This window comes from Nelumbo nucifera, chromosome 4, assembly GCF_055504915.1.
Source record: "Nelumbo nucifera cultivar China Antique chromosome 4, China Antique-T2T, whole genome shotgun sequence".
In the NCBI taxonomy this organism is placed as follows: Eukaryota; Viridiplantae; Streptophyta; class Magnoliopsida; order Proteales; family Nelumbonaceae; genus Nelumbo; species Nelumbo nucifera.
In genome coordinates, this window is record NC_142652.1 from 262,911 (window position 1) to 289,095 (window position 26,185).

The 26,185-nt window shown below is 36.2% G+C and overlaps 1 protein-coding gene across 2 annotated transcripts in view; it reads right to left on the reverse strand.

Annotated features, from left to right (window-relative positions):
* Positions 1-26,185, reverse strand: part of LOC104591948 (transducin family protein / WD-40 repeat family protein) — a 136,468-nt gene that overhangs the window by 106,313 nt on the left and 3,970 nt on the right. The window contains exons 1-5 of one of the 2 annotated variants that reach the window (XM_088903970.1): positions 15,696-15,835; positions 15,081-15,169; positions 14,163-14,553; positions 13,829-13,985; positions 2,963-3,007 (exon numbers count right to left, since the gene is read on the reverse strand). In XM_088903970.1, the coding sequence (XP_088760096.1) occupies positions 2,963-3,007; positions 13,829-13,985; positions 14,163-14,463 (503 nt within the window). In that variant the 5' untranslated portion in view covers positions 14,464-14,553; positions 15,081-15,169; positions 15,696-15,835. Of the gene's footprint in view, positions 1-2,962; positions 3,008-13,828; positions 13,986-14,162; positions 14,554-15,080; positions 15,170-15,695; positions 15,989-26,185 lie in introns of those variants that run through there. The other variant, XM_010251107.3, reaches the window with a different exon arrangement.

Sequence of the window (26,185 nt, forward strand, 5' to 3'; positions counted from 1 at the left end):
CTCAATTCAGCCGATCATAAGCTTTTGCCATATCCAGTTTAAGAACTACATTTTCCCCCACTACCTTCATTTCAATATCATTAACCATTTCCTGCACCAGAGCCACATTGTCCATGATGTTTCGCCCCTGTATGAAAGCACCCTGCTCTTGTGAAATTAGCTTAGGTAAAATGCCGGCCAGTCTTTTAGTAACAATCTTTGCAAGAATTTTGTAGCAAAAATTTACATAAGCTAATGGGACAAAAATCTGTGAAACTTTCAAGAACCTTGCATTTAGGAATGAGAGTAATAAAAGAGGAAGTGTAACTCACCAGGAGCTGGCCACCATTAAAGAAATATTGGACAGCCCCTACCACATCAGCTCCAACAATACCCCAACACGAAACAAAAAAATGCCCTATGAAGCCATCCGGTCCTGGAGCACTGTCTCTATCCATGGCGTGAACCACCTCTTGAATCTCTGTCTCAAAAAGAACGGCCAATAAGAGATCATTGTCCCCCTGATTTACCACACACCATCATCGCAAACTACCCCTTCCTTTGATAAAACACTGCGAAAATAGTTCACTGCACCCTGTTTCATCTTCTCTAGGTCAATAATCCAGTTTCCTATAGAATCTTTGATTTTACAAATTCTACTTCGCACTCTATTCATTTTAACAGAAAGATGAAAGAATTTTGAATTTCTATCACCCTCTTTCAACCACTTGATTCTAGATTTTTGTCTCCAGAATATTTCCCCCAGTTTGTGAATTTCATGAGGTTTCTTCCTCTTCTCTCTGAGCTCAATGAGACTAGCAGCCGAGTTCATCTGTAAGCGATTCATTTCTACACGTTGAACACTGTCTTCTGCCTCCTTCACTGCCTAATGAACATTCCCAAAAACCTCCCAATTCCATTGCTTGAGCTTATTCCTCAATTTGTGTAATTTGAGAAATAAATTCATCAATGGATTGGCATTAACATCCTCAACCCAGCAGTCCCTAACAACCGTGTGAAAAGTGTGATAAGAGAGCCACATCTGTTGAAATCTAAAAGGCTTGGGACCCGTCTGTCTTTCCTCATCAATAGAAAAAACCAAGGGGCAATGATCTGAACAGCTGCGATTGAAATGATTTACTGGTTTCAAAGGGAAGGATTGAGCCCAACTGGAATTAACCAGAACTCGGTCAAGTCGAGCCCAAACGCAATCTAAACCTTCTCTATTATTGCACCAAGTGAATCTGCTTCTAGAGTAACCCAAATCTACCAAACCCACAATATTTATCATATCAACAAAATCCTCCATTATGGAGACATCAAGACTTCTCCCTCCCACCTTTTCCTCTCTACAAGCAATCACATTAAAATCTCTAGCTAACAACCAAGGGTCAGAAATACCATAAGCTAAATTCCGAATTCCGCCCCAAAGAATTGTTCTTTCCAGCTGATCACATTTAGCATAAACCACAAAAAGAAAAAAGGTCTCATTGGTAGAGGTGGTAGTTTTCATAGTTAGAATTTTATCACAATCCTTTATCAACCGTACAAAGAAAAAGCTATTCCAAAACAAAACAATTTTGCTACTAATATTAACCATGAAACCAGTCATGTTAAGTCTCCTAAAAATCAAGGAAAGTCTACCATCCCCAATCATGGGTTCAGCCACTACTACCACACCTAATTTATGCAATTTGCAAAGTTTATTTAAACGAGTGATAGAGGGATCATTTACAATCCCTCGGATATTCCAGAAGAGACCATTCATTGAGAACAACTAGAAGTAATCTTACCTTGGCAGGTCTGCGATCTGGTAACTGGTCTATTCTCGCTCTGCACATATTTTTTGCAAGGCCTTTTCTTGCGAACCACCTATGTCCAGTTCGCCTCCACCTTCCATTCATTCAGTAATTTTGTCAAGCAACTCAGCATCAGAATTGTTGACAATGTTGTGCCCCCAACGAGAAAACAACCTCCTTCTATCACTCTTTACTTGTTGGATTCTGGACTGTTTTATTTATTTATTTTGATCAGCAGAAAAGGATTGTTATTTTATTAGTTTGGAATGTAGGAGTGATTAATACAACTTGATGACAGGAATGTCAAACCCTACTTACAAACCCAAATTGCATGGATACCCAAAACAATGGTTGCCTCATAACCCCTTGTTTGGCAGGGGAGTCAGCTAATGCATTTGCACTCCTTAGAGTTTATTTTCATCATTGTTTTCTAGAAATGTAGAGTTTTACAATCTTAGGTTAGTACCAAAAGTTATGGAAACCTTTTATTTTGAAATATCATATTAGTGCCTTGAAGATCAACAAAGTGAATTCATCAATCCAAAAAAACTAGCCAAAATCATAGTACATATCAACAGTAATCAAATTTGCAGAGGAGGATCATCAATGTTTTCCTCTGGGAACCACCAACCTTGACTACAAAGAGGAGCATAGGGAAACAATAAAAAAGAAATAAGTGAATAAACAATAACAGATGCTCCAAACTGACTTCCCATTGCCTCCATTTATTTTATTTTATAGAATCTAATCAAGACAAATAGATAATATTACTTGACCAGTCACCAACTGTGTCAAACCAAAGTTTCAAGCATCTATTGCTTCTGGATATTTCTAACCAACTGATGAAGAAAAGGTGGACCCTGAGAGCATACAATCCAAAGTTATTTCCAAGCAGCCCAGTGTTTATGTATGTACACTGATGGGTGCAAATTTGATCAGATTACAAAAAGATCTACCATTTGAGATCCCTATCCAATCAAATCCCAATCATGATCCAATACATTGACAGACCTCACATGCAACGAGAAATAAAGTTGGCACAACAAGAAGTTTTCATAACAAAGGTCTAGGTTCAAATTTTGCCTTTTACCTGCTAAACCATGGACCTACTCACCCTCCCCTCAGCCTAAAAAAAAAACCAAAGAAATGGAAAAAGGAACAAAAAGAAATGTCAAGGAGAGTACCCTTTTGCCTGAATTTGCCATAGGTTAACAACCCCGTCCAAAGCACTGCCATGGATGAAGATACATCAGCAAGAGTTAGATCCTGAAGAAGTTCAAATAGAACAAACAATAGCTAATACCATCAGAAATAAATTAAAAAAACAAAAGAAAGAATTGCAATGAAAATGAAGACTCATGTAAAATTGGGACCAGAGTTGGGTATAGGCTAAGTTCCAATTCACCAGCTGTATGGAACTTTGATACTGTAAACTATACAAACTGGAAATAAGATAGGTTAAACAGCAGCAACTAAACCAGTAACAAGTAAAAGAATCAATACCAAAGCTAAACATTGAAAAGGATGCATAAAAGTCAATATGTTGATAACTGTGTCACCAAATCACCAAAAGTACAAAAAAATGTGAAAATCTGCAGATTCATAATAGCAGTCGGATAGAGAGAACAATAGTTGTCAAGTCGCCTAAGCGACTAGGTGATTTTTAGAGGTCGCCTCGCCCAATGCTGAGGTGTTTTTTGTATTAGGAGCTCACCCATATACATTTTTTTTTTTTTTTGAATGTGCATATGTATTATATCATTTTATTGGTTGGTTTTATTTTATTAGAATACACCCTGTTGTATGTTACAATTTTTTTATTAAGATAATTCTCTTTTATATTAAAGTTATGAAAGTTTCTTTGGGTTTGAGTTCTGAACCAAGAGCTGAGAAGAGAAACGAAGGACTGAGAAGTTTCCATTGTTCAGTCCATGTCGTCCAAGACCAGGTTTGGGATGAAACGGGGCTCCACCTCCTTCTTCCTCATATCACACTCATACTCCTGTATTTTACTTTCTTACTTAAAAAAAAAAAATTGGGACTGAAACAGGGGCTCCACCCCTTAAACACAGTCCAAGTCGCCCTCTTGGACAACTTATTTTGGGAATGAAACGGGGCTCTGCCCCCTTACTTTTCTCTCTTTTTTTAGCTGCACTCTCCCTTTTTTGTTGGCCTGAAACAGGTATGATGTATATATGATGGCATTTATGTTTTATTTTAATGATTTTATTGCTAATAGCTAGTATACACGTATGTTGGTTAGTATTAAAAAAAACTAATAAAGTAGCTTAAGAGGGGTAGGGATATTTATTTTATACTTTCAAATTCCATCGCCTAGGCACCTTGACAACTATGGAGAGAACAATATAAGAATTTTGAAAACTGGACAGAGACTCGGCATCAAGAAAATGGAGAAAGGCTTCAAACCTGCAATTAGAAGGAAAAAGGAATTTGTAGTGGAGAAAAAGAAGGTCATGCTTGAGGAGACTAAAGAAGGTATGGCAATGAAGTTAAGGCAAGACAAGAAACTGATGATGCTTCCTGGAGAAGAATCAATCAACTGGTTCAAAGGTTTTGTGGACAGTGCAGTTTGTGGGGTGAAGACTCTAGGATGGAGAAGTGAACTCAAAAGGGAGGGGAAGACCTACACTATTGAGAAGAGAGAGAATAGTTAGAGTCTTTGTTAATTTACTTGAAAACTTGAGACTAAAGGGGAACTTAGGTACATATAAAACTAAAGGCAAAGTAAGAGACTGGTTAAGTGTAACATTACCAGTATGTGTGCCCAAAGTGGTATCATTAACTAGGTAACAGGCTAAATGTGGTTAGAGTAGATAGCGAGGTAAACAAACCTAGAGACCTAATCAAATGATCTAAGGTTCCAGAGTCTATAACCCAGGTAGCAGGCTTAAAATGAGGAGTAAGACAAGCTATACCTATTTGAGCAAGAGTGGTAGTAGGACTAGAAGAAGAGGCAGATAAAGTTTCTCATGCTCTTCACAAGTGATAGATATCAGCTCCTCCTTTCCGACTCCAGAGACAAATGTGTCTTCCACAGTTGATTCCTCTCAAACTGAAGCATGATAAGCCTATGTAGAGGGTGGATGATGCAGGAGTTGAAGAGTTTATGTTTGTTTGCAATTTTCTGTGGGATCCAATGATAGGGTTTAACTTGTCTAGTTATAGTTTGTTTATGTTTAAAATTTCAGAGTCATTGCATAAGTAGGATTAGAGTTATTGAGTCTTCTTTGAATTGAAATAGGATATGACAGCTTAGTTTGAGTCTTACTAGGATTATTGAGTCTAACTGTTTAACTCCTAGGACTATTATGAGTCTAACAATTTGACTCCTAGGATTATCATGACTTTAAAGTCTATAAATATGTATGGACGTTTTACATAAAGAGCAATGAAGTTTATTGAGTTTTCTTCAGCTTATGCTAACTATGGTGAGTGATTCCCATGCCGTAGAGGGATACTAAGCAATGTTTTAAAAAATGGCGAAAACTGTTGAATGGGTCAAACAGGTCAATGGTTCAACCGCCAGGTTAACGGATCATTGGCCAATTCAACAGTTTTTTGCCAAGGACCGGGTTTGGGGTAAAACGGAACCGATTGCTTGGATGGTTTCTGGGCCAAACAGTCCGGTCGTCCGAGTCAACGGTGATTCAAAAACATTGATTCTAAACACCCTGTGAGTGATTCCATGTATTTTCTCTCTTCTTTCTCTCCCTATTTTTCTCTCTTATTCCTTCAATTACAGCCATCAACGGCCATAAAATTCTGATCAAAGGCGACCACTCAATTCTCTAAGGACTAGAACCGATCTGATCCTACATCAGTGGACCATGTAAATCATAACAATAATTAACATTGTGACACTTACACTAAGGAGTGATCATGGGTTGAGCCAAGCCAGGCACAAGTTGGGCTTTTCACGTGTGATAACGGCTATAGCTTGGGCTTGGGCCTAACCCTGCTTGAGTTCTCTAACAACCCTTGAACTTTGCTAAAAAATCACTTTAGACCCTAAAGAATTAAAAGGGCAATTTTTGCCCTCAAACTAGGACGGAAAGCCCATTTTAAGGCAAAAATATGCGACATTAGAGACATTGTTGACAAATTTGTTAGCAAATGAATAAAATAATAAAAGCATGCTTACGTGGCACTGCTCAAGTTTGAAAAAGCCACTTTAAATGTTAAAAAATCTATTAATCAAAAAATAAATTTTATTAACCTTGAAGTAAATTACTTCAAGGATTTTATCAAATTAGAGTCATTAAATTAACAATAATTAATTTAATAGTAAATAATTAACAATAATTAAGAGCAAATTATTACTTAAACACTAACTTAATTAGCTTAACTAACAGTAAACTAACAATCAGTTAACTTAATTAACCTAGTTAACTAAGTAACTCAATTTTCTTAATTGCATTAATTTACTTAATTTTTTAATTACTTTGTTTGCTTAATTCACTTAATTAACAATAACTTAATTTACTTATTTACCCTAATTAGCTTTGATTATTTAATTACTCTTTTCAGTTAGCTTAATTTACAAAATTTACTTAATCAATTAGCTAATTCACTTAATTACATGGTTTAAAATCATAGCTAACCCAACTGATCGAATTGTTCGACCCAGAAACCGGTTAACTGCCTGATTCCACTTTATACTTGGCACAGAATTTTCCAAAAAATGTTGACTTTGTTAGCAAAGTGTTGACCAATTGGTTAAACCACAAAAAACTCAGTTAATGGTTTTCGAGGCTTTTTTAATTATTTTTTATTTTTTAAAACATCATGGGTAGATCCGTTTAGACCGGACAGTTGAACCACTAACCAAAAAATCAGTGCCAAAGCAATTTCATTTTTGGGTCGGTTTTTTAAATCATGCTTAATTGGCTTAATTTACTTATTTAGGTCGATTAGCTCTCTTTATCCAACTTACTTAATTAAAGTTTCCTTAATATTTACATATTTACTTAATTTACAAAGTTGGCTTAATTTAATTAATTATCTTAATTAGTGTAATTTATTTAATTTACTTAATTACTTTATACCATCATAGACCTTGAAGTAATTTACTTAATTAACTTTATTACGGTGGCCTTTCAAATTTTAGGGTCTAAAGCGTCCTTTTCAAACTTGAATAGTGCCACATAAGCATGTTTTTATTATCTTATCCATTGTCTAACAGATATGTCAACAACATCTCTAACGTTGTCTCTTTTTCCCATAAAATGGCCTTTCCATCATAGTTTGAGGGTGAAAATAGCCCTTTTAATTCTTTAGGGTCTATGGTGATTTTTTGGCAAAGTTCAAGGGTTGTCAAAGCCAAAAAAAAAATCCTAAAAGAAACATACATACATACATATATATATATACATATATATATGTGGGTCAGACCTGAAGTAATGAGCCTAGGCCCAGCCTAGAAATTTGTGGGCCTAATACAGGCCTGACTGGGTTTTGTAGGTCAGACTGTAAAGGATCAGCCCTAAGTTCCTAACTCACATCCATAGTGACTACACTCACATACAGTGCTGTACCCATCAACACCTCTACCACCACCTCTAGCATTGCCTCCATCTTTACCACCACCACGATCATGTCTAACACCACAACCAGCACCTCTGCCACGTGTGCCTCTACCAATCTCCCTAGTTGCAGCCAATGCAGATCTCTTAGACACTGAAATGTTCTCAGTTGGTGCATTAGAAACCCTTTTGATTCTAGAAAACACTTTATGCCCAAAATTTGACCACAAACTGGCCCACACTCAGACCTCAATCCAAATAAGAACCTGGCAACATCCAAGTGTTCTCTTTATTGTTGTTGAAACTACAAATCACTGAATTAATAGAGAACCTGGCAACATCCAAGGGTTGATAGACATTAAGTTCATTCCACAAGTTCTTCATGGCTGAATAGTATTCTTCAACACTCTTGTCCCCTTGTTGGAGAAGAAAATAATCTTGATATATTAGGTAAATCCCAGTCACATTATCCTACACGAATAAAATTGCTTCACGTGATGACCTTTGTTCTAGTCACATTATCACACTATCCTCCCCTCTTATCTACCTTTTGTCAGGTATGACCTTTGTTTTGGTAATCTTATAAAACTTTAGGAACAGATTTGGGTCGGTATCCTCTACTTGAAAGATAAATTCCCCTCTACTTTTGCCCTGTCAAAATATAAAAACAAACCTACATCTTCTTTCTTGGTTTCTTCAAGTTCAAGAATTGGCTTCGGTTGGGAATTGGGATTGAGGAGTGTGAGGGAGGTCTTTGGACCCTTTCCTCATTTGGTGTTTATTCCTGTCTCTTACACACTCTTTTGATTCACTGAGGCTACCTTTTTTGGTGAAGGAGGTTTGGGGCAATCCCATCCCTCCATGAGTTGGAGGTTTTTGTTGGGAAGTCTTTCTGGAAAGAACTAATACCTGCAATTTACTCCAAGGAAAAGAACTAATCGGTGCTTATCCCGTCACTGGTGTGTGATGTGTAAGGCCAATGGAGAAACTTGGTTTCACTTATTGTTGACTGGAGACGTTGAACCGACTGGGAAACTTTCAGTTTTGGAGTGAAAATGAAGGATCTCGTGAAGAAAGTTGGAGTGGATATCAGGGAGATAGGGAAGATGGAGGAGTGGATGAAGGTTTTGCATGCGAGCATAGTTGGAAGAGTTGTAGGGAGGGAGATGGACGAAAGGGATTTTGACGCCTGGACAAAACTAGAATGGGGAAGAGAGAAGGTGTTAGGGGTGAGGAAACTTAATGGAGAACTATGGTTGTTCATGTTTCACTCAAAGGAATTTGCAGAGGTTTTGAAAGAGGAACAAATAAAAGAAAGGGCTGTAGACCTAAGGTTGGACTGGTGGTTCCTGCCGGTTGGGGAGCTAAAGGGGGGGAGAGCGAGCTACCCAACATGAATTGGTGTCACAGGGATCCCACTCTATGCATGGAATATTCTTACCTTTGAAAAAGTGGCTGCAGCTTGCAATAGATTCCTAAACTTTGACGACCGTACCAGAACGTGGGAAAAGATAGACATTGCAAGGATTCTAGTCGAGGTCGAGAATCCAGCAGATGTACCTAGGATGTTGATCCTGGAGTTTGCAGGGGAGGAGCATGAGCTGAGGCTGCTGGTAGAAGGGGTTGATGAAACTTTTCATAAAGAGAAGTCATACTCAAAGCGCAGAGAAAAGAGGAGATCTAAGGAGTGTTTTAAAAGCGCAAGGAGCAAAAAAGGTGCAGGGGTCAATTTGCACCCGAGGCGCAAGGCGCATGCCTTTTTGAAGCAAGGCACAAAAATACAAAAAAAAAACTAAAAAATCAAAAAATGGTCAGAAAATTCAAAAAATTCAAAAAAAAAATAAACATAATATTAATAAAAAATATAACTTAAATTTTAAAATAATGCTTTAAAAAACCTATTATCTAAAATTAAAATACATAAACATAAGATGTAAAGCATATTCAAATGAGAATTGAAATATAAAATCAAACATATAAAACATTTTCAAGCATGTAAAACCTCTAATCTCTTTTTTCACTCAATTGCTACTTCACATAGCTAATGTAATGTAAAACATATTGCATTCCTGATTCTACGAGCCACCTTTGTGCCACGTCCCTCAAGGCAAGCCCAAACAAGTCCACATTAGGTCTTAAATTCTTAGTTTTCACACAAAAAATAATGATTTTATAGTTTTAATTGCTTTTTAAGAAGACATTTTATTAGGATGAATGAATGAACAACATTACCAAATTGGGGGTTCTCAGAGCCAGCCGTTATGTTCAAAAAAAGCAAAAAAGTATCAAATTTTCAAAAGGCGCACGATTGGGCTGAGGCACAAGGCGCACCTGGTGTGCGCCTTTTGAAAGGGCTGCGCCTAGGACCTAGGCAAGGCGCATACCCTGAAATGCGCCTCGCCTATGCGCCTAGGTGCGCCTTTTAAATCACTAAGAAGTTAGATGCTCTGGAGCTCAGGGGAGTGTAGAGGCGAAAATAGAGGAATGGTAGGAGGAAGGGAGGGAGTTAAAGAGTCGAGAGGGGGAGGAGGGAGATGCTGAGAGGGAGTCGAAGAGTCGAGTGAGGGAGGAGGAAGTTGTTGAGTCAAACTCAGGATTAAGTGGGAAGGCACACGTGAACGAAGGGACAGCCAAAGAGGATAAAAAGGAGGGACAAGTGGACAGAATGGACATGGACCCGAAGTATGACCGGGATTCTCGAGAGGGGCCAGAGAAGAAGGGAAGGGAGGAACCGGTTATAGCTGGCTACAACACTCAAGTGAGAAGGAACAATGATCACCGCTTTAGCAGGCTCTCGGTAGAGTGTAAAAGGAGAGGAAGGGGCAATAAGGTCAAAAATATTAGGGGCTCTTCGGGAATTTCCCTCATATATTTGAAGACAAGAAAACCTGACCTAGCTACTCCGACCAAGAAGAGGAAATCGGCGAACAGCGAGGACTAGATCTAGGTGATAACGAGATACAAAGAGAACGAGAAGATTGGGGTTTGGGGGGAGGGAAGGCGAAGTTCCTTCGAACAGGCACAAATAGGGGAGAAAAGGAAGAGACCTTTGCATCACTAGAAAGAGAGAAGTCTCTGGCAGGCAACAATTTGCTCCAAAGACAAACGTAATAGAGGTTGCAACCGTTTCAAAAGTAAGGGAGGAAGAAGATGGGATGGAGATATTAGATGAAGGTAGGACGGAAAACATGGAGGTGGTTGCGACATTAAGAGATAAAGACTCACCTTTGGCAGGGAAATAGGTGATTCCAAAAAGAGTCGAAATTGGTTTCAGATAACAAGGGGCGAGAGAGCTTAACAAGGTAGGTTTAACCCCTGGAACCCTGTCTGTTTGTACTTCTCCTTCTGGAACATCTCCCATCTCTGTTCCACCTTCAATCAGGGGTAGTTTAGGGGCTTATTCCAAAGGGGAAGGGAAGACAATTTCCTACTCAGGGATCAGGAAGTCTGGCACAAAAAGAAAATGAGGGGTTAGGAGAGGTCTTGGGTTATCAAATATGTAATGTGGAGCTTGTTATTTTGTCTAAAAGTTGGTCTTGTACTCGGGTGATGACTTATCACCCTCATTTGTAACTTCTTTTCTATTTAATAATTTTTTTTATTTACTTATCAAAAAAAATTACTCCCCTTCCCCTTTGTAGCTTTTATTTAGGAGTGTTTTTTCTCATTGTTTGGGTGTAGGCGGTCTTCCCCGACTAACGAGCAAAGCATGTTTGCTTCTACTTTTTTGAGGTGGCCAAAAAAAGGGGACAAGTGTTATGGAGATGTGTAAGGACTGTTGTGAGCTGGACCATTTGGAAAGAAAGAAATTCAAGACTGTTTTCAGGCATGGAAAGAACTAGAGAGATTGTCAATAGAAACCACCATGGTGAGAGTGATTCATTGGGTAAAGCCTATGGAGATGTTTGCAAATTTCAACAGGTGATATTATGAAAAACGAGTATTCATAAAAATAAAATAAATATATATATATATATATATTATGAAAAACGGGAAGTAGCCAGTTCTGATTGTCATAAGTCCAATACAAACCCTATTTGGTCTCCACCAATGATTGACTACATCAAGCTGAACTTTGATGGGGACTGGTGCAGGTAACCCGGGTCCCTCTGGTATTGGAGGGTATTTAGAGATAGTAAAGGCAGAATTGTTGGCCTATTTTCAAACCCAATTGGAGTATGTGGTTCTTTAAGGGCTGAGGTTATGGCTGTCATGGAGGGACTACAAAAGGCAAAGGACATGAATGTAAGAAAGTTGATTATAGAAGGTGATTCAAAGCTGGTAGTTAAATGGTTGCAAAAGGAAGAAAAAGGATTTTGGGTTTTTAATAATGAAAAGAAGAGATTCAAGTGGCTGACACAAATATGGATGTGAAATTCAGTTGGGTTAAAAGAACAGAATATGGGTTAGTTCATGTACTTGCAAAACAAGGAGTGGGAAGGAATCAATTGTATTGGGCTCAATTGTAGTAACAATTTCTTTTGTGGAGTGTTGAGAAAGTTCACCTCTCCTAATCTTGTAACATGAGATTAACACTAATATATGTTTCCATGTCGTTCCATAACCAGGTCATAATTTTTGCATTGCCCTATACCCAATCATCATACCCATCAGGCCCACTCTCTAGCTTTGGATCTTTAATAATTCTTCAACTCCCATCTTCCAGTGAGAAAAACTTCTATAGATTTAACCCATGGAATATAATTAGCACCATTCAGCTTGACAAAGGTCATTTGGACAGCCACAAAATCTCAGTTCAGCACCATCCTAGAATTGTTTTCTCTGCTAGACTGTCCATAGAGTCAAAACCAGGTTTGAACTATCAAGAATCACACAATTGCACAAATATACCACTACCTGATTGCCTCCACACACTAACAACCACTCTAGTTCAGTATGTAATCAGCAACCAGCAAGCTATATCAATACAACTAGGTCTAAAACTTTCTCCAACCATAGCCGATCAAGGCACCAAAAACAGCATCTAACAACTATAAAGAATTCCACTCAGGATAGAAACTGAAATCAGCATCAATAAACTGATTAAGACTCACTGGAAATCAACACCAACATTGCCCTCTTCAAACAGTCAAGTAGAGGGACTCGCAGCACCACTCAAATCACACTAACAGACCTTGATTGAGGCATGAAAGTCTCCTCCACTTGATCTGAACAATCACAGCAAGGTTGGAACAACTTCCGGTATGAGTATGCTATGCGTAGAGAAGGGGATCTCTATGCACAAATAGATTAGGTCTAAAACAGATCCAGGTAATCAGATGTGTTCTAATACCACGAAACAAAACCTGGATTCAGCTTTAGATAGGCAAAGAAAATAAATAAAACATGAGTGATCTGAATAAGAGAAGAGAAGAAGAGAGTAAGAGAAGGAGAGAGAATGAGAGAAAGAAAGGGCTTAAAGCAGTAGGAGATTGAACAGAACAGATCCCTAACCGCCAGCTACTTTTATTACACATATAATATATAAAAATTACAAAAACAACCCTGTTTAAATAATTAAACAGAAAAACACCACTATAACCCTGCTGCCAATATGAAACAAATATAAAGCTTCTAACATCAACCTTATTTTTCTCCCTACCAAAATATAGAGGAATGATTTTGTGGAGATGCACAGGAGTAGCTACATTGTGGACGATCAAGGATGAAGTCCAGGACTTTTGTTGATAAATGCCATTCTAGAGAATTAATTATCAGTTGGTAAGATCAGAGTAATGCATTGGCGAAAGACAACAGTGGAGTTATGTAATTACCCCAGTAAGGATACACTAAGAGAATGGAAAATGGCAGTGACAAAATCTACAAGAAGAGATAGGTTTATCATCTCATGGCCCCCACCACAACAAAATGTGGTGAATCTTAACTTTGACTGATGCAGCAGAGGTAACCTAGGGCAATCAAGTATAGGAGGTGAAGCAAACTAAGTGAAGCTCAACTTCGATGAATGTTCTTTAGGCAATCCTGGAAATTCAGGCTTTGGGATTGTAATTAAAGATAGTCATGGGGCTGTGCTAGGCCAATAGGTTTATTCTCAGGACATAGGCTATTAGGATTCCACAAAAGCTGGAGTTGATGGTTGTTCTACAAGGTCTAAGACTGAGTTAGAAATTTGATGGTGGATGGAGATTCCCAAGTTGTGGTGGGATGGTTAAGGAAGATCTGTCAAGGTACATGGCACTATATGCATAGTTTAAGAGAGATTTAAAGCATAGTACGGGCTATGGGAGCAACTGTCAAACATGTTCCAAGATCAGCAGGCTCTCTGCCAGCTTCACTTGCAAGGCAAGGAGTAAGGGAACAAATGCTTTGAGGGTTAACCAATGGGTGATGTATGTGACTTTTAGGAGCTTTACTTTCGAGCAGATTTAAACATGTTGAATGTCATTGAGTATATACAACGAAATTCCTTCTTGGTAGAAATCATGAATAACTAAAAGGTCAATTGATAGCAAAAGGGTACATCCAAACTTACAGAGATGATAATACCTTGTTATAAAGAGTTCACCATTAATTGGATTCAAAGCAAGACTCCTCAACTTTCTCTTATGTTGACTGGAAACATGGGAACCTGGACGGTAACGAATTATGCATGGTGATGAACTGCTACGTATCAATGGAATCAATTCCTTAAATTCTTTTTGTTCTGCAAAAGTGAAAAATGTTTATGATATTACTAATCCAAACCATGGTTAAAAGCATGAATGTGAGAGAAATAATAGTAATAATATGGTAACAATATTATAAATAACAGAAACTCAAAAGAGATAATTTCAGAGAAAATATAAAATAACAGTCCGTTCAACAGAAGTTAAAGAATTACCTGACTTCCTTTTTGTCCCTTTATCTTGCAACTCAACAACTTCCTGCTTAGAAATGCCCCCCTTAATTTTCTCAAGACTCTTTGATTGAGTAGAAAAAGATGCAGTAGCTTGATTCTCATTATCAGCCAAAACTTTCATATTGAACTCTGGCAACTTTACATGTTCTGCAACTTGGGGATTCACTGCAGGAATAAGAAGTTGAGGTCTAGACTGAGTGCGGGTTCGAGAATGATCTTGATCAATTTGAATAGAGCTTGTTGACCCATGCACCACTTTCACTTCTGTAACACAATTATCCATAAGTTTCTTAGATCCTCTTATATTGTCTTGGGATCGAAGACGTGCCAGTTTAGATTGTGAATCATGTAACCGCTTCTCTGCTTGTTCAAGCTGCATGGATTTTTAATGAGATAACTAACAATTTCCAATAAATATTAGAGAGACTAAGTTGCAAGAAAGAGAAAAAACCATGTGTCCCATGGTGTATATGCAGTGATGCATTTTCACTAAATTCTCCCGTTTTATTTTCATTTTAAATCTTATGTTCCTCTTGTTTTAACATTATGGTTTTTCAATAATTCCTTGTAAGCATGATGTTTCAAGTGAAATTTAGTATTCCAATGTTGAATGGATCATTATCTATAATTTGCAAACTTTTCTGGCTTGTGTTTTAGACTTATATAACATAAATAAGCTAGAACAACCTAAAAGTGTAAAATCTCCATGATTAGTCATTTATGAGTATTGCGGAATTTAATAGTGCAGCCAATACATCTACGTTATAACCCAGCCACACCAACCCTATATCAAAAAGGGGATTACTGGTGCTGCCCTCAATACACACTCTTTTGATGAATACCCTTACAAGCCATAACCCCCACTTGAGCCTTGCAAGCCAATGGTTTATGCTTCCTTACGAAAATAAATAGCTAATATTGTCTTCAACAAGTGGACCCCATCTTCTCGGAGTATAACCACCAAGTTGGATGAGAATTAGAAGCCCAAGCTGCAAATAAGAGTGATTTCTTCTATCAGAATCTGATTTAAAAACCCAATTTCCAGGTTTAACTCTACTTGTAACAGTCACAAAAAAAAAAAAAAAAACATAAGGTTATATGAGCTTAGTCATTTTAATCCTGCTGTCTCTGTGTGTTGGGGGGGGAGCTTGTTGATTATTCTGAATTTGGAAAAGATTGGCAGAGTTGTATTTGATTGTTGATTTCAGAAACCCGGATATCCTGTCTATACTCTTTCTTCACTAGGATAACTAAGATGCAAAGATCCCCACGTTTGATTTCTGACATATGTAGAAAGTTTTTCCTTTGCTTTTTATTTATTTAGTCATTAGTCATTGTTGCAATTATCATTAGGTTCTTACTGAAGTTGATGCAAAGAGGGAAAAGGATACATTATCAGATTACAAATGATGACTACTTATTTTAAGTCCACACAGTTCGTGATGGACAGAACCAGACAACACCGGATTGAAATGTTAGAAGGGGGCGGGGGGGAGGAGGAGGAGGGAGTAAAACCTGGGACTTGTAATAGGTTATCCTCTGATGGAGATGCTCGACTTCTTTGGTTCTGTGCTCTATGAGCGCAACCAGCGCTTCTTCCTCATCCCTGTGGCTGTCTCCTTCTTTCTCTTCCACCCCCGTCTCCGAATCCGTCTCCACCTTGGGCTTCTTTAGCATCGGCTTCATCCTCCTTTGTTGCTTCTTTCTTGAGTTCTTCTATTCGGTGAGAACGATTTCAATTGACCATTAAGGGAGAACAGAAAACCACCCATTTAAATGGACCAGGCAAGGAAGGGGCAAAACAATTTCTGGCCGATACCAAAACAAAATTAAAAACAAAAAAATTAGTATCCGATACAGTGCAAATAAGTGAATAACAGCTAATTTTGTCTTGTAACGGCCGATATCTATATTATATTTATACGTATGTTAATTTTATAAATAAAGTATAGATGCACATGTAACTTAAAATTTTTTGAATTAAAATTGCCCTTGATTTTTTTGTTTGAAAAGGGTATAAGAGTTATTTTATTATAATTTTAATCATAGTTTTTATAACTATTAAACTGTCCATATTTATATATTTAGTTCATCTCTAATTGTAAAATTGAAAATGTAACTTCAATTATTATTTTTTCATTTAATCCCTTTTCATTAATTCTTGTAGTATTAATTATCATTGTCTCTTACTAAATCCTATATTGAAGTTATTTTTCATTAATACATGCTATTAATTAAATCTATGTCAATATTTTTAACAATATAAACCCATATATTTTAAATTCGACTCAAAAACAAAACCATTCTTTGTACAAGAGCTAGTTAATCAATTCAACCATAAAATCAAATTGATCAATCTATAAAGCCATAGTTAGATAATAAGATTTTTAAAATAAAAATAGATATAAAAATTATAAAATATAGAAAAAAAAGTATACACATTTATGACATTTTTATTAATAAAATTAAAAAAAATAAGTATAATAAACAATAATTATTTTTATTGATAATGAAAATGAAATGCATAGTTTAGAACTAATAAAAAATGAAATTGTTTTGCTTTTGTCGAAGATCAATAGTTCAACTTTTCCGTCAAATGCATTAACCTTTAATGTCATAAAATAATTAATAAAATTAAAAAATATATATAAAATGAAAATAAAAAAAACATAAGTTTTGCGAAATAAAAAGCATCCAAGCACGTGTATAATATCACATTTTTATCATATTAAACAAAAAGTAAGTGTAACATATCGAATTATTTTTACACATAGAAATACAAAAGAATTATAAAAAAGATTGACCATATCTATAATTCTATGTTTATACTACTATTAAAAATATAAATAAGATTGTGGAACTTTTTTTTACTAAAATACTCATTTTTTAATTTAGTCCATATTCAATAGGTTTAAATTGTAAATTGAATTACTCATTTTCACCCCATCCAATCCCCTTTATTTAAATATTATATTTTTTACAAATTAACAAATAAGGATACACCAAAGAGATAAAAAACATTACAAAAAATAATAGTTTAGCCAAGCATGTAGGCTTGTCAATGATACTTAAAACTTTGCAACTCAATCCCATTATCACATATTTAGATGAGGTGTTGTAATCAACTTTGATTTTTGCAATATACATTTAATTAATAATAAAAACAAAAAAAGCATAAAGTTTATGGAAAATTCTATATGCATTATTACTATCAATATCATCATCTAGAATTGCCACGTGCAACACTTACTAGTAAAGTATAAATGTATAATGTCACTTAGGTCTAGTTATTGTAGATAGCTGAAAATGCAACGCTCAATTGAGATGATTGCATGTAGACCCGTTTACGGATAAGACATTGCCTTCTTTATTAAAATTAAAAAAAAAATGTTCAAATTCGAGCTTGAGTTTGATCTGACCATCAAACTTATATCTTGAGCGCAATCCCAACCCTTAAAGTTTGACGTCTAGCCCAAACCTAAAGCTTGGTCTAAAAATAAAAAAGTATTACCTATGGTGTAAAGTATTGACATGGTATTCTCAAAACAAGGTGTATCATATCTATGTCCATGGTCATGGGTACAAGATATGCCACCATTGAGTATATATCCCATGAGTCATGTGTATTGGCATGATGTGCCTTCACATTGGGCCATATCGCACCGTATTGATGGATACATTCTGACATGGAAGCATATTAGTTAGTGCCTAGTTTGATGAAATTGTACATTGATTGCCTTTGGATTGCTTTTTAACTTTAATAAAAATTGAAAACTATAATTATAAAAGCTGAAATAAATAATTTAAGATTTAATTTTACCACATAATTTAATAGAAATTGAGAATTATAAATATATTTTATATACCTTAAATGATTTATATGTTCTGTCTTACATATAATTATATGGTTAAAATGAAAACATATTTATTATTTAAAAAAATCGAGTTATTATATAAAACACTAAATAAATAAATTTTCCCAACAAAATTAATAGAAAATTATAATCACAAAAACTAAAAAAAAAAAGTTAAGTTTTAATTTCCCCCAAAATTTTAATAAAAACTAAAAAATATAAAATATTTTATTTTATCTACCTTATATGATTTATATGTTTTATTTTACAACTATATGTAAAATAAAACAATTATATGTTAAAAATGAAAACATACTTATTATTTAAAATAAATAAATTTATTATTTATATAAGATATTAAATAAATAAACTTTCAAAAAAATTAATAAAATTTGGAAATCATAATTATAAGTATAAAAATTGAAATAGAGTGATAATTATTGTATGATGTGTACATGTTCTAGAGTCACGGCATTATTGATTGTAATGTTTATATTCATATAACATATTAAAGTATGCATGTCTCGTATGTTTATACCTTATTCATAGATAATTAAACATTAGATTTAGTATTATTAATGCATTTATGTGGTTTGTATGCATTTTCCTAGAATATCTATGTGTTTCTATATATTTCGTTTGTATCCATGCGTTTCCAAAGTGCATCCATATCTTATTTGTTTGATATGATACCCAATACCAATACTTTTATCCTTGAAACTAACATTATATTAATTTGATAATAATTTAACAAACCAATAAACTAATTCTTATTCCTAAAATTGCAAACTGGTATTTGATAATAATTTAATAAACTAATTCTTATTTTTATATGTAACATTATTCGGCCAAGCTTAGGCTTGGGGCAGGGCTTATTTGAAAAACCCAAGCCCATTGGCCTAAAATTTTGTCCAAACCCAATCAAGAATGGACAAGGTCAGGTCAGCCCTTTAGGCTACTTGGCCCATAACTAGGTATAGTCACATGGCACCCCTCTCCAAGCTTTTAGAAAGATGAAAAAACAATTACATCCGGGCTCTTTGTTTGCAATAAGCCAACAACATGTCTTTTTTTTTTTCTTTGAAGAGAATAGAATTGACTAAACAAAATGATTGCTTGCATTTTTATTAGGGGTAAGAATGACATTTCCATTGTTATTTTCTTTTGAACAATTTTGTTTAAATGAATGTTAAGGTCAAAACCACCAATTTTAACTCCTATCAGGCATAAGGTGGATTAGGTAAATTGGTTATAAACCAAAGGGGAAATTTTAGTAAAACACAAGCTATAGGGTAGATTTTAGTGAATTTGTGGAACTATATGGGATGTTTAAGTAAACTATTAAGTGTGCTTATGATTTTAACTTGACAATTTTTTTATGATGAAGATGATAGTAAATAATTTGTTTTTGAAATTTTCTACAATTTTTTTTTTTATATTTATATGCTTATACAAGTTGTCCTTATTTGTCACACTTATTTTTTAGTTAATATAATGAATATACGATATTAGAGATATGCCCAAATGATTGCTACATTTTTTTTGTATTTTTATACATTTGTGTTTTTTCATTTTTTAATTTTATTATTATTTAATTATGACAGCAAGGATTTACACATTTGACCCAAAAGGTTGAATTTTGTACTCACCACCAAATGGGAAAATAACTCTGTTTTGGGTAGTTACCATATAAAAACTCCATTTTTGGGTTTATTTTACATTTGTAGACCAACAAATGGGTGGCTTAATTGGTATGTTGGGGGATGGTTGCCCCTTGTTGTGTAACTCAATGAACCAAATAAAGAATTTGTATTCTATTTCTATCATCAGTAAAAACAATTATAAAAGTGTGAATGCAATGTAAAACTTTTTTAGACTAAAATTACCCTATATTTCTTTGTTTGAGAAAGGGTATAAAAATCATTTTATTATAGATTTAGTAAAATACCACAATAAATAAGCATCACCATCATATGCAAATGTAAATATCATGATTAACAAAACTAAGCATTAAGTAAAATACTACACTCACTAAAAGCAAATTACACATGCATTGAACTTTTAATCTAGGAGTGTATATTTTTTTGGAATGTGAAAATTATTATAAACGAACCCACTTTTCTAATTTCCTACCCTAAACATCAGCATTTACTCTTTTTTTATTTTTATTTTATTTTATTTTTTTTGCTTTTTTTTTCTTGAATCTTGAACACATTTCAGCTTAGGAAACCTCTTATTCAACTTCCAACAAGGCCTAAATTACTTGAATCTTGAACACATTATTGAAAGATTTTAAATCCTTTCCCCATTTTTAGCATTTGATCATGTTTGTCCTCAAAGAAATAAAGTTGAAATCTCTCCAAAGCACATCCACAATGAGAAAGTTAATGAATTAATCAAGTTAAATAGAGCTAAACCTACCTAAGAAGCTAGAAACGTAACTTAAATTTCAGCGTCCAAAGTCAATAAACATCAAAAGAACAATGCTAAAATCTCTTCCAATGTTTCCATAACAAACAAGTTCAAGAATCAAGGGTTTCAAAGAAATCACTAACCGAAATTGAATTAGCGCAAGTCTTTCTTTTATTACTTATTAGTAAGGAAAAAAGGGATTAAACTTCTACACTAAAGCTGATTTTTTTTACCTCATAACACATAAAACCCAATAAAACTCATTTGTTGGTATTTTATTCATAATTATCTTAGGAACATCCTACTGAACCCCCACCTACCAACCTAAAGCTAAAAGACCCCACAACACTCATCCTAACCCCCAATTTGCATGCATTATTTAACATTATTGGATTTAACATGTGTACCTTATTTCATCACAAAAAACCCATCCCCAAAGTTTATTTCCTTCAAGCATTAATTCCAACAAAAGCATACAAGAATATTCATTTTGACATAGGCAAATTTCCTAAGACAAAATTTCCATCACTTGTCATCATGTACAGTAATTTCTCATTACAAGCATTTAACTAAGCACCATCATGCTTATCATAAACAAGAACATTCCAAAGCTCCTCATAAAACATAACATTTCAGCATTTAGAACAAGTCTAGACCACAAATATCTATCACAAATGAGTTCAAAATCATGCTTCTAGAATCATGCACTGCTTAGACATAGAGCCAAAGAGTACCCAAAACCTACAAATTTCAGCATAGAACACACTTCCAAACCCAGAATTTTTCAAATGTTTGAATCCAAACGAACCCGAAACACAAAATTTCAGCAATGGAAATGGTTTTAAAAGTATGCATTCCTCATACATTTGTATCAAAGAAAAACCCCTAAACCAAGAAATTTCAGCAATGTGCACACCTTTAAACTAATCAGTCTTCAAACATTTGGACCAACGAGAACCCAAAACCAAAAAAATTCAGCAATGGGGATGTTTTTAAAATCAACATGTTTCATACACATTGGACAAAAAGAACACGGAAATTCAAAAATTTCAACAAAGAAAAGGCTTTCCAAACTATCATTTTCTTGAAACCAAAAGAGTCCCCAAAACCTAGAGATTTCAGCAACGAGGATGCTTGCAAAATCAAACTTTTCACATGTTGGAGTCCAAAGGGGAAAGTCCCAAAATCAGAAAAAGAAATTCAGCATTATGAAAGATTTTAAAACCAATCTTTTCACATGTTGGGGTGACAATCCACACAAAGCAAATGACATTTTCAGATGGACCCATTACCATAGCCATTTAAACTCGTCCAATACTAGATTCCAAAAACAGTGAGAAACCTAAAATTTTTAGCATGTAAAAGTATCCCATTATCACCTCATCATGTCATGCCTTCAAGAATGTAAACCACCAAACCACATCATCATGTCACACATCAGTGTCAGCCTTATCAGGATAGGTCTCCCCAGACTGACCCACTGGCTGTGAACATTCTAAACTAACACGAGTCTCATTATGTGTCCAGTTTAAGGGGATTACACAGAAACACACCAAAGAAACATGAATCAAATATGTACTTTATTCATTTACAATAAACTCATAATGTACATCATTCTGATTGAAGCTAAGGGCATACAAAAACTGTCCAACAGCTCCCACTTGCACTTAGGTCCAATCTGGTACAAGCCAGAGTTTCATGCTTTCCACGTGTTTCATAAACACTTTCAGTGTCAGTGGCTTAGACAATGGATCTACCACATTCTCTGCTGATGCTACCTCTTAACATCATCCTCCCAAAGGTTCAGTGTTGTCATACAATAGTGGAATGGGTGATGTGCTGAATTCCAAATTCAGGAATGAACACCTTCATTCATAAGGCAGCCTCACTTACGGCAATGCGTTCGGCTTGGGTTGTGGACTGTTAATTTGCTAAGGACCCCTATTTGCTGACATTCAGGAAACAACACACGATCCTATCGTGAAAACATATCCAAATGTAGAGTTTCTATCACCTGGATCCGACTGGAAATCGGCATCAGTATGCCCTTGGATCTGTAGTGACCTACCATCGAATACCAGACAAAACTCTTTTGTCCTTCGAAGGTACTTAAGTATGTTTTTCACAGCAGTCCAGTGCTCCTGCCCTGGGTTGGCCTGAGATCTGCTTACCACACTCACTACCTGAGCAATGTCAGGCCGAGTGCAGCATGGCATACATGATGCTCTCTAAGGCAGAGGCATAGGGAACGTGCTTCATGACCTCAATCTCCTCAGAGGTCTTGGAAGACATCTTATTGGAGAGAGTGACTCCGTGCCTGAAAGGAACATTTCCTTTCTTGGAGTTCTCCATTTTGTATCTTTTGACTATTTTGTCAATGTAAGCAGATTGGGATAATCCTATTATCCTCTCCGATCTATCTTTATAGAGTCGAAGACCCAGTATATAGGAGGCTTCTCCAAAATCTTTCGTGGAGAATTGCTGTGAAAGCCATATTTTCACCGTAGTTAACATTCCTACATCATTCCCAATGAGTAGAATGTCATCTACATACAGAACCAAGAAGGTAACATTATCCCCACTGGATTTCCTGTAAACACAGGGCTCATTCGGATTCTGTTTGAAGTCAAACGATTTGACAGTAGAGTCAAAACGGATGTTCCAACTTCTAGAAGCTTGCTTAAGTCCATAAATGGATTTATTGAGTTTACATACCATGTGTTCCTGACCAGCAGCAATGAAGCCTTGCGGTTGCTGCATGTAGATATCTTCAATAAGATCTCCATTCAGGAATGCAATTTTGACATCCATTTGCCAAATCTCATAATCATGGTATGCTGCTACAGCTAGCAGGATCCTAATGGATTTAAGCATGGCCACAAGCGAAAAGGTTTCCTCATAATCGATGCCCTCTTTCTGAGTGTACCCTTTCGCCACCAAATGAGCTTTGAAGGTCTCAATTCTACCATCGGGGCCCTTCTTCCTCTTGTAAATCCATTTGCAACCAATTGCTTTTACCCCGGAGTAGTCCTTGAATTCGTCAGAGAGATACTCGCCACCTCGATCTGATCAAAGGGCTTTAATTTCTCTCCCTAACTCTTTGAACTTTTCAAAGGATTCAGACTTGTGTCTCATTAAGTACACGTAACATATCGTGAGAAATCATCTATAAAGGTGATGAAATACACATGTTGATTCCGTGTCCTAACACTCAGGGTACCACATACATCAGTATGTATAAGGTCAAGTGTGCCTGTACATCTTTCAGGCTTATCGTTGAATGGTCGTTTTGTCATCTTGCCTTGTAGGCAAGGCTCACAGGTGGGAAGATCTTCTACAGTTAGAAAATCCAAAGGACCATCCTTTACCAACCTTGTGATTCGGTCAACATCGATGTTGCCAAGTCGGTAATGCCACAGGTACGTGGGATTAACTGTATCACAGACTCTTTTCTTGGGGATTTCAGCCGAAATAGTTTCGGTTATGTTAGTTTCTAGAGAAGGATGTAGAACATAGAGACCGTTCTCCAGTTCCCCGTATGCAATGAATCTGTTGTTTCTTTTAATAGTAATCGTATTACTAAAAAAGACAGAATAACCATCCGCACACAGTTTTGAGGCAGAAATCAAATTTCTTCTTAAATTTTGTACATAAAGACAATCTTTCAGTACACGCATGAGTTGAAGCCCCAAAGTCAATACACCAGGACGCAAAAGCTACCAATAAGTTGGTTTCTATAACACAAGATTCGAAATTACCTTTCTTGGATTCCAGGTAGGCAGGACAGTTCCTTTTCCAGTGGCCGGTCTTCTTGCAAAAGTGACAGGCATCTGATGCTTTGTCTTTCTTCTGCTTCTTACCCTTAGTGGCTTTCTTCTGAGGCTTCTTTGCCTTCCACTTTCTCTTGCCTGTGTTGCTAGCTTCAACAAGCATAGCTACAGGCTCATCCTTTTTAATCAGTTCTTCTGCTCGTTGCAACATATTGCTGAGCTCTTGCAAACTGACACTCAGCTTGTTCATGTTATAGTTCATGATGAACGGATTAAAGGAAGGAGGCAAAGAATTGAGGATAGTGTCTATCTGGGTTGCAAGGTTCAGCCCGGATCCAAGAGCCTCCAGTTCGTTGATGTAACCCATCATCCGAAGACAATGGTCGTGAACTTGTTGGCCCTTGGACATCTACGCGGTCATGAACTGTTTCAAGACCTTCTACCGAATAAAACGATTCTATTCTTCGTACATTGTCCTGAGATTGTTCAATATGTCATTGCCAAGTTCGATCTGATAGATCGAACTGCCTCTGTATTGGGTTGTCCAATGAGGCAATGATATAGCAGCGGGCAAGGGAGTTTTTCTCCTCCCATTCCTGATAGTCTCTCCTTCGAGCCTCAGAATCCCTATCACCCGAACGCTCCGAGGCAGGATTTTTAGCCACTTTGTCCAACTTTTCAGAAGTCAAGACTAGCATAAGGTTCTTGTACCAGTCGGCATAGTTTGGGCCCTTCAGCTTGTTGTCATCAAGAAGCTTTGCAAATTGTCCGTTTGCCATTTTCTGATAAAAAAACAAACATCAGTCCACAACCAAATTTGCTTCATGTTCATTATATAGATATGGCTTTTAATCTACGTTCCATTCCCATTTATTCATCTCTGAGATTTCCCTCCTATCTCAGTAACGGAGACTACGAGTTGTCTCTGGAAATATGGAAAATCACATAGGGTGCATGGAGCCAACTGTTTCAGTTGCATAACCCCACCACCTTTCTGTGAAGGATCATATCCACTCATTATATGAGTTTTCCCTTTGGCCTCTGTTAGACAAGGTTCAGAGTCATTTTCAGGTAAACCTTTCTGTCCAGTGAGTGCTTACCCATCATATTCGTGAACGCCAAGGTACCATGAGAGAGTTCCCATTTTCTGGTGAAGCCTCCCACATCGGTCTATGATGCCCCTATCATCTTATGAAACACTCAGACAAGCCCAACAACAAATGGATAACCCATTTTCTGGTGCGTTTCCTCATTACTGAAGGACCCATCCTCATGCTAATGATGGAAGGCCTTTAGAGAGTTCATCATATGAACTCCCTATCACATGCACTCATATTAGCTGGAGGGAATAGTAAATTACGCCCTAGTTTGATCGAGGTCAAACCAAAGTGGCTCCCACTGACTTTCATAAAGCCTGATTTCGGTGGCCCAAATCGGCTAGGGTTCCGCATGTAACCTCTCCATGGAAATGATGTGCACCCAGCCATGGTGTGCGCAAGAGCCACTATCGATTGAGCATGGGCCAAGCACTTATGGCCCATGTACGTAGCACATTACACATCCATACATCACATGCAAGGATAAATTGATCCAATCAATTAAATATCTGTAAAGCCCATTTGAAGCCCATTTTAAATCAATAATATTAACCATTAACATTATCTAGGTATATGGGCCGAATTAGGGTTAATGGGTTTGGCCCATATAGCTTCATCTTGTTAAGTGGGCTTTAGCAGTTTTAACTATTTAAAACTGGGCCTTTACAGGTTGGGCCGAATTAAGCATTCAATTAATTATCAATCCTCAGGCCCATTTTGGGAAGAATTATGGCTGACATTCAGCCTTGATCGAACCCTAGATTCGGTCCAAACAATTTGAACCAATCTTGGTTCGAATGGGTTTAGGTTTTGATCTTTAATTAAACCTTTAATTCAAGAAAATAATCTAAAATTAAATATTGATAAAAGAA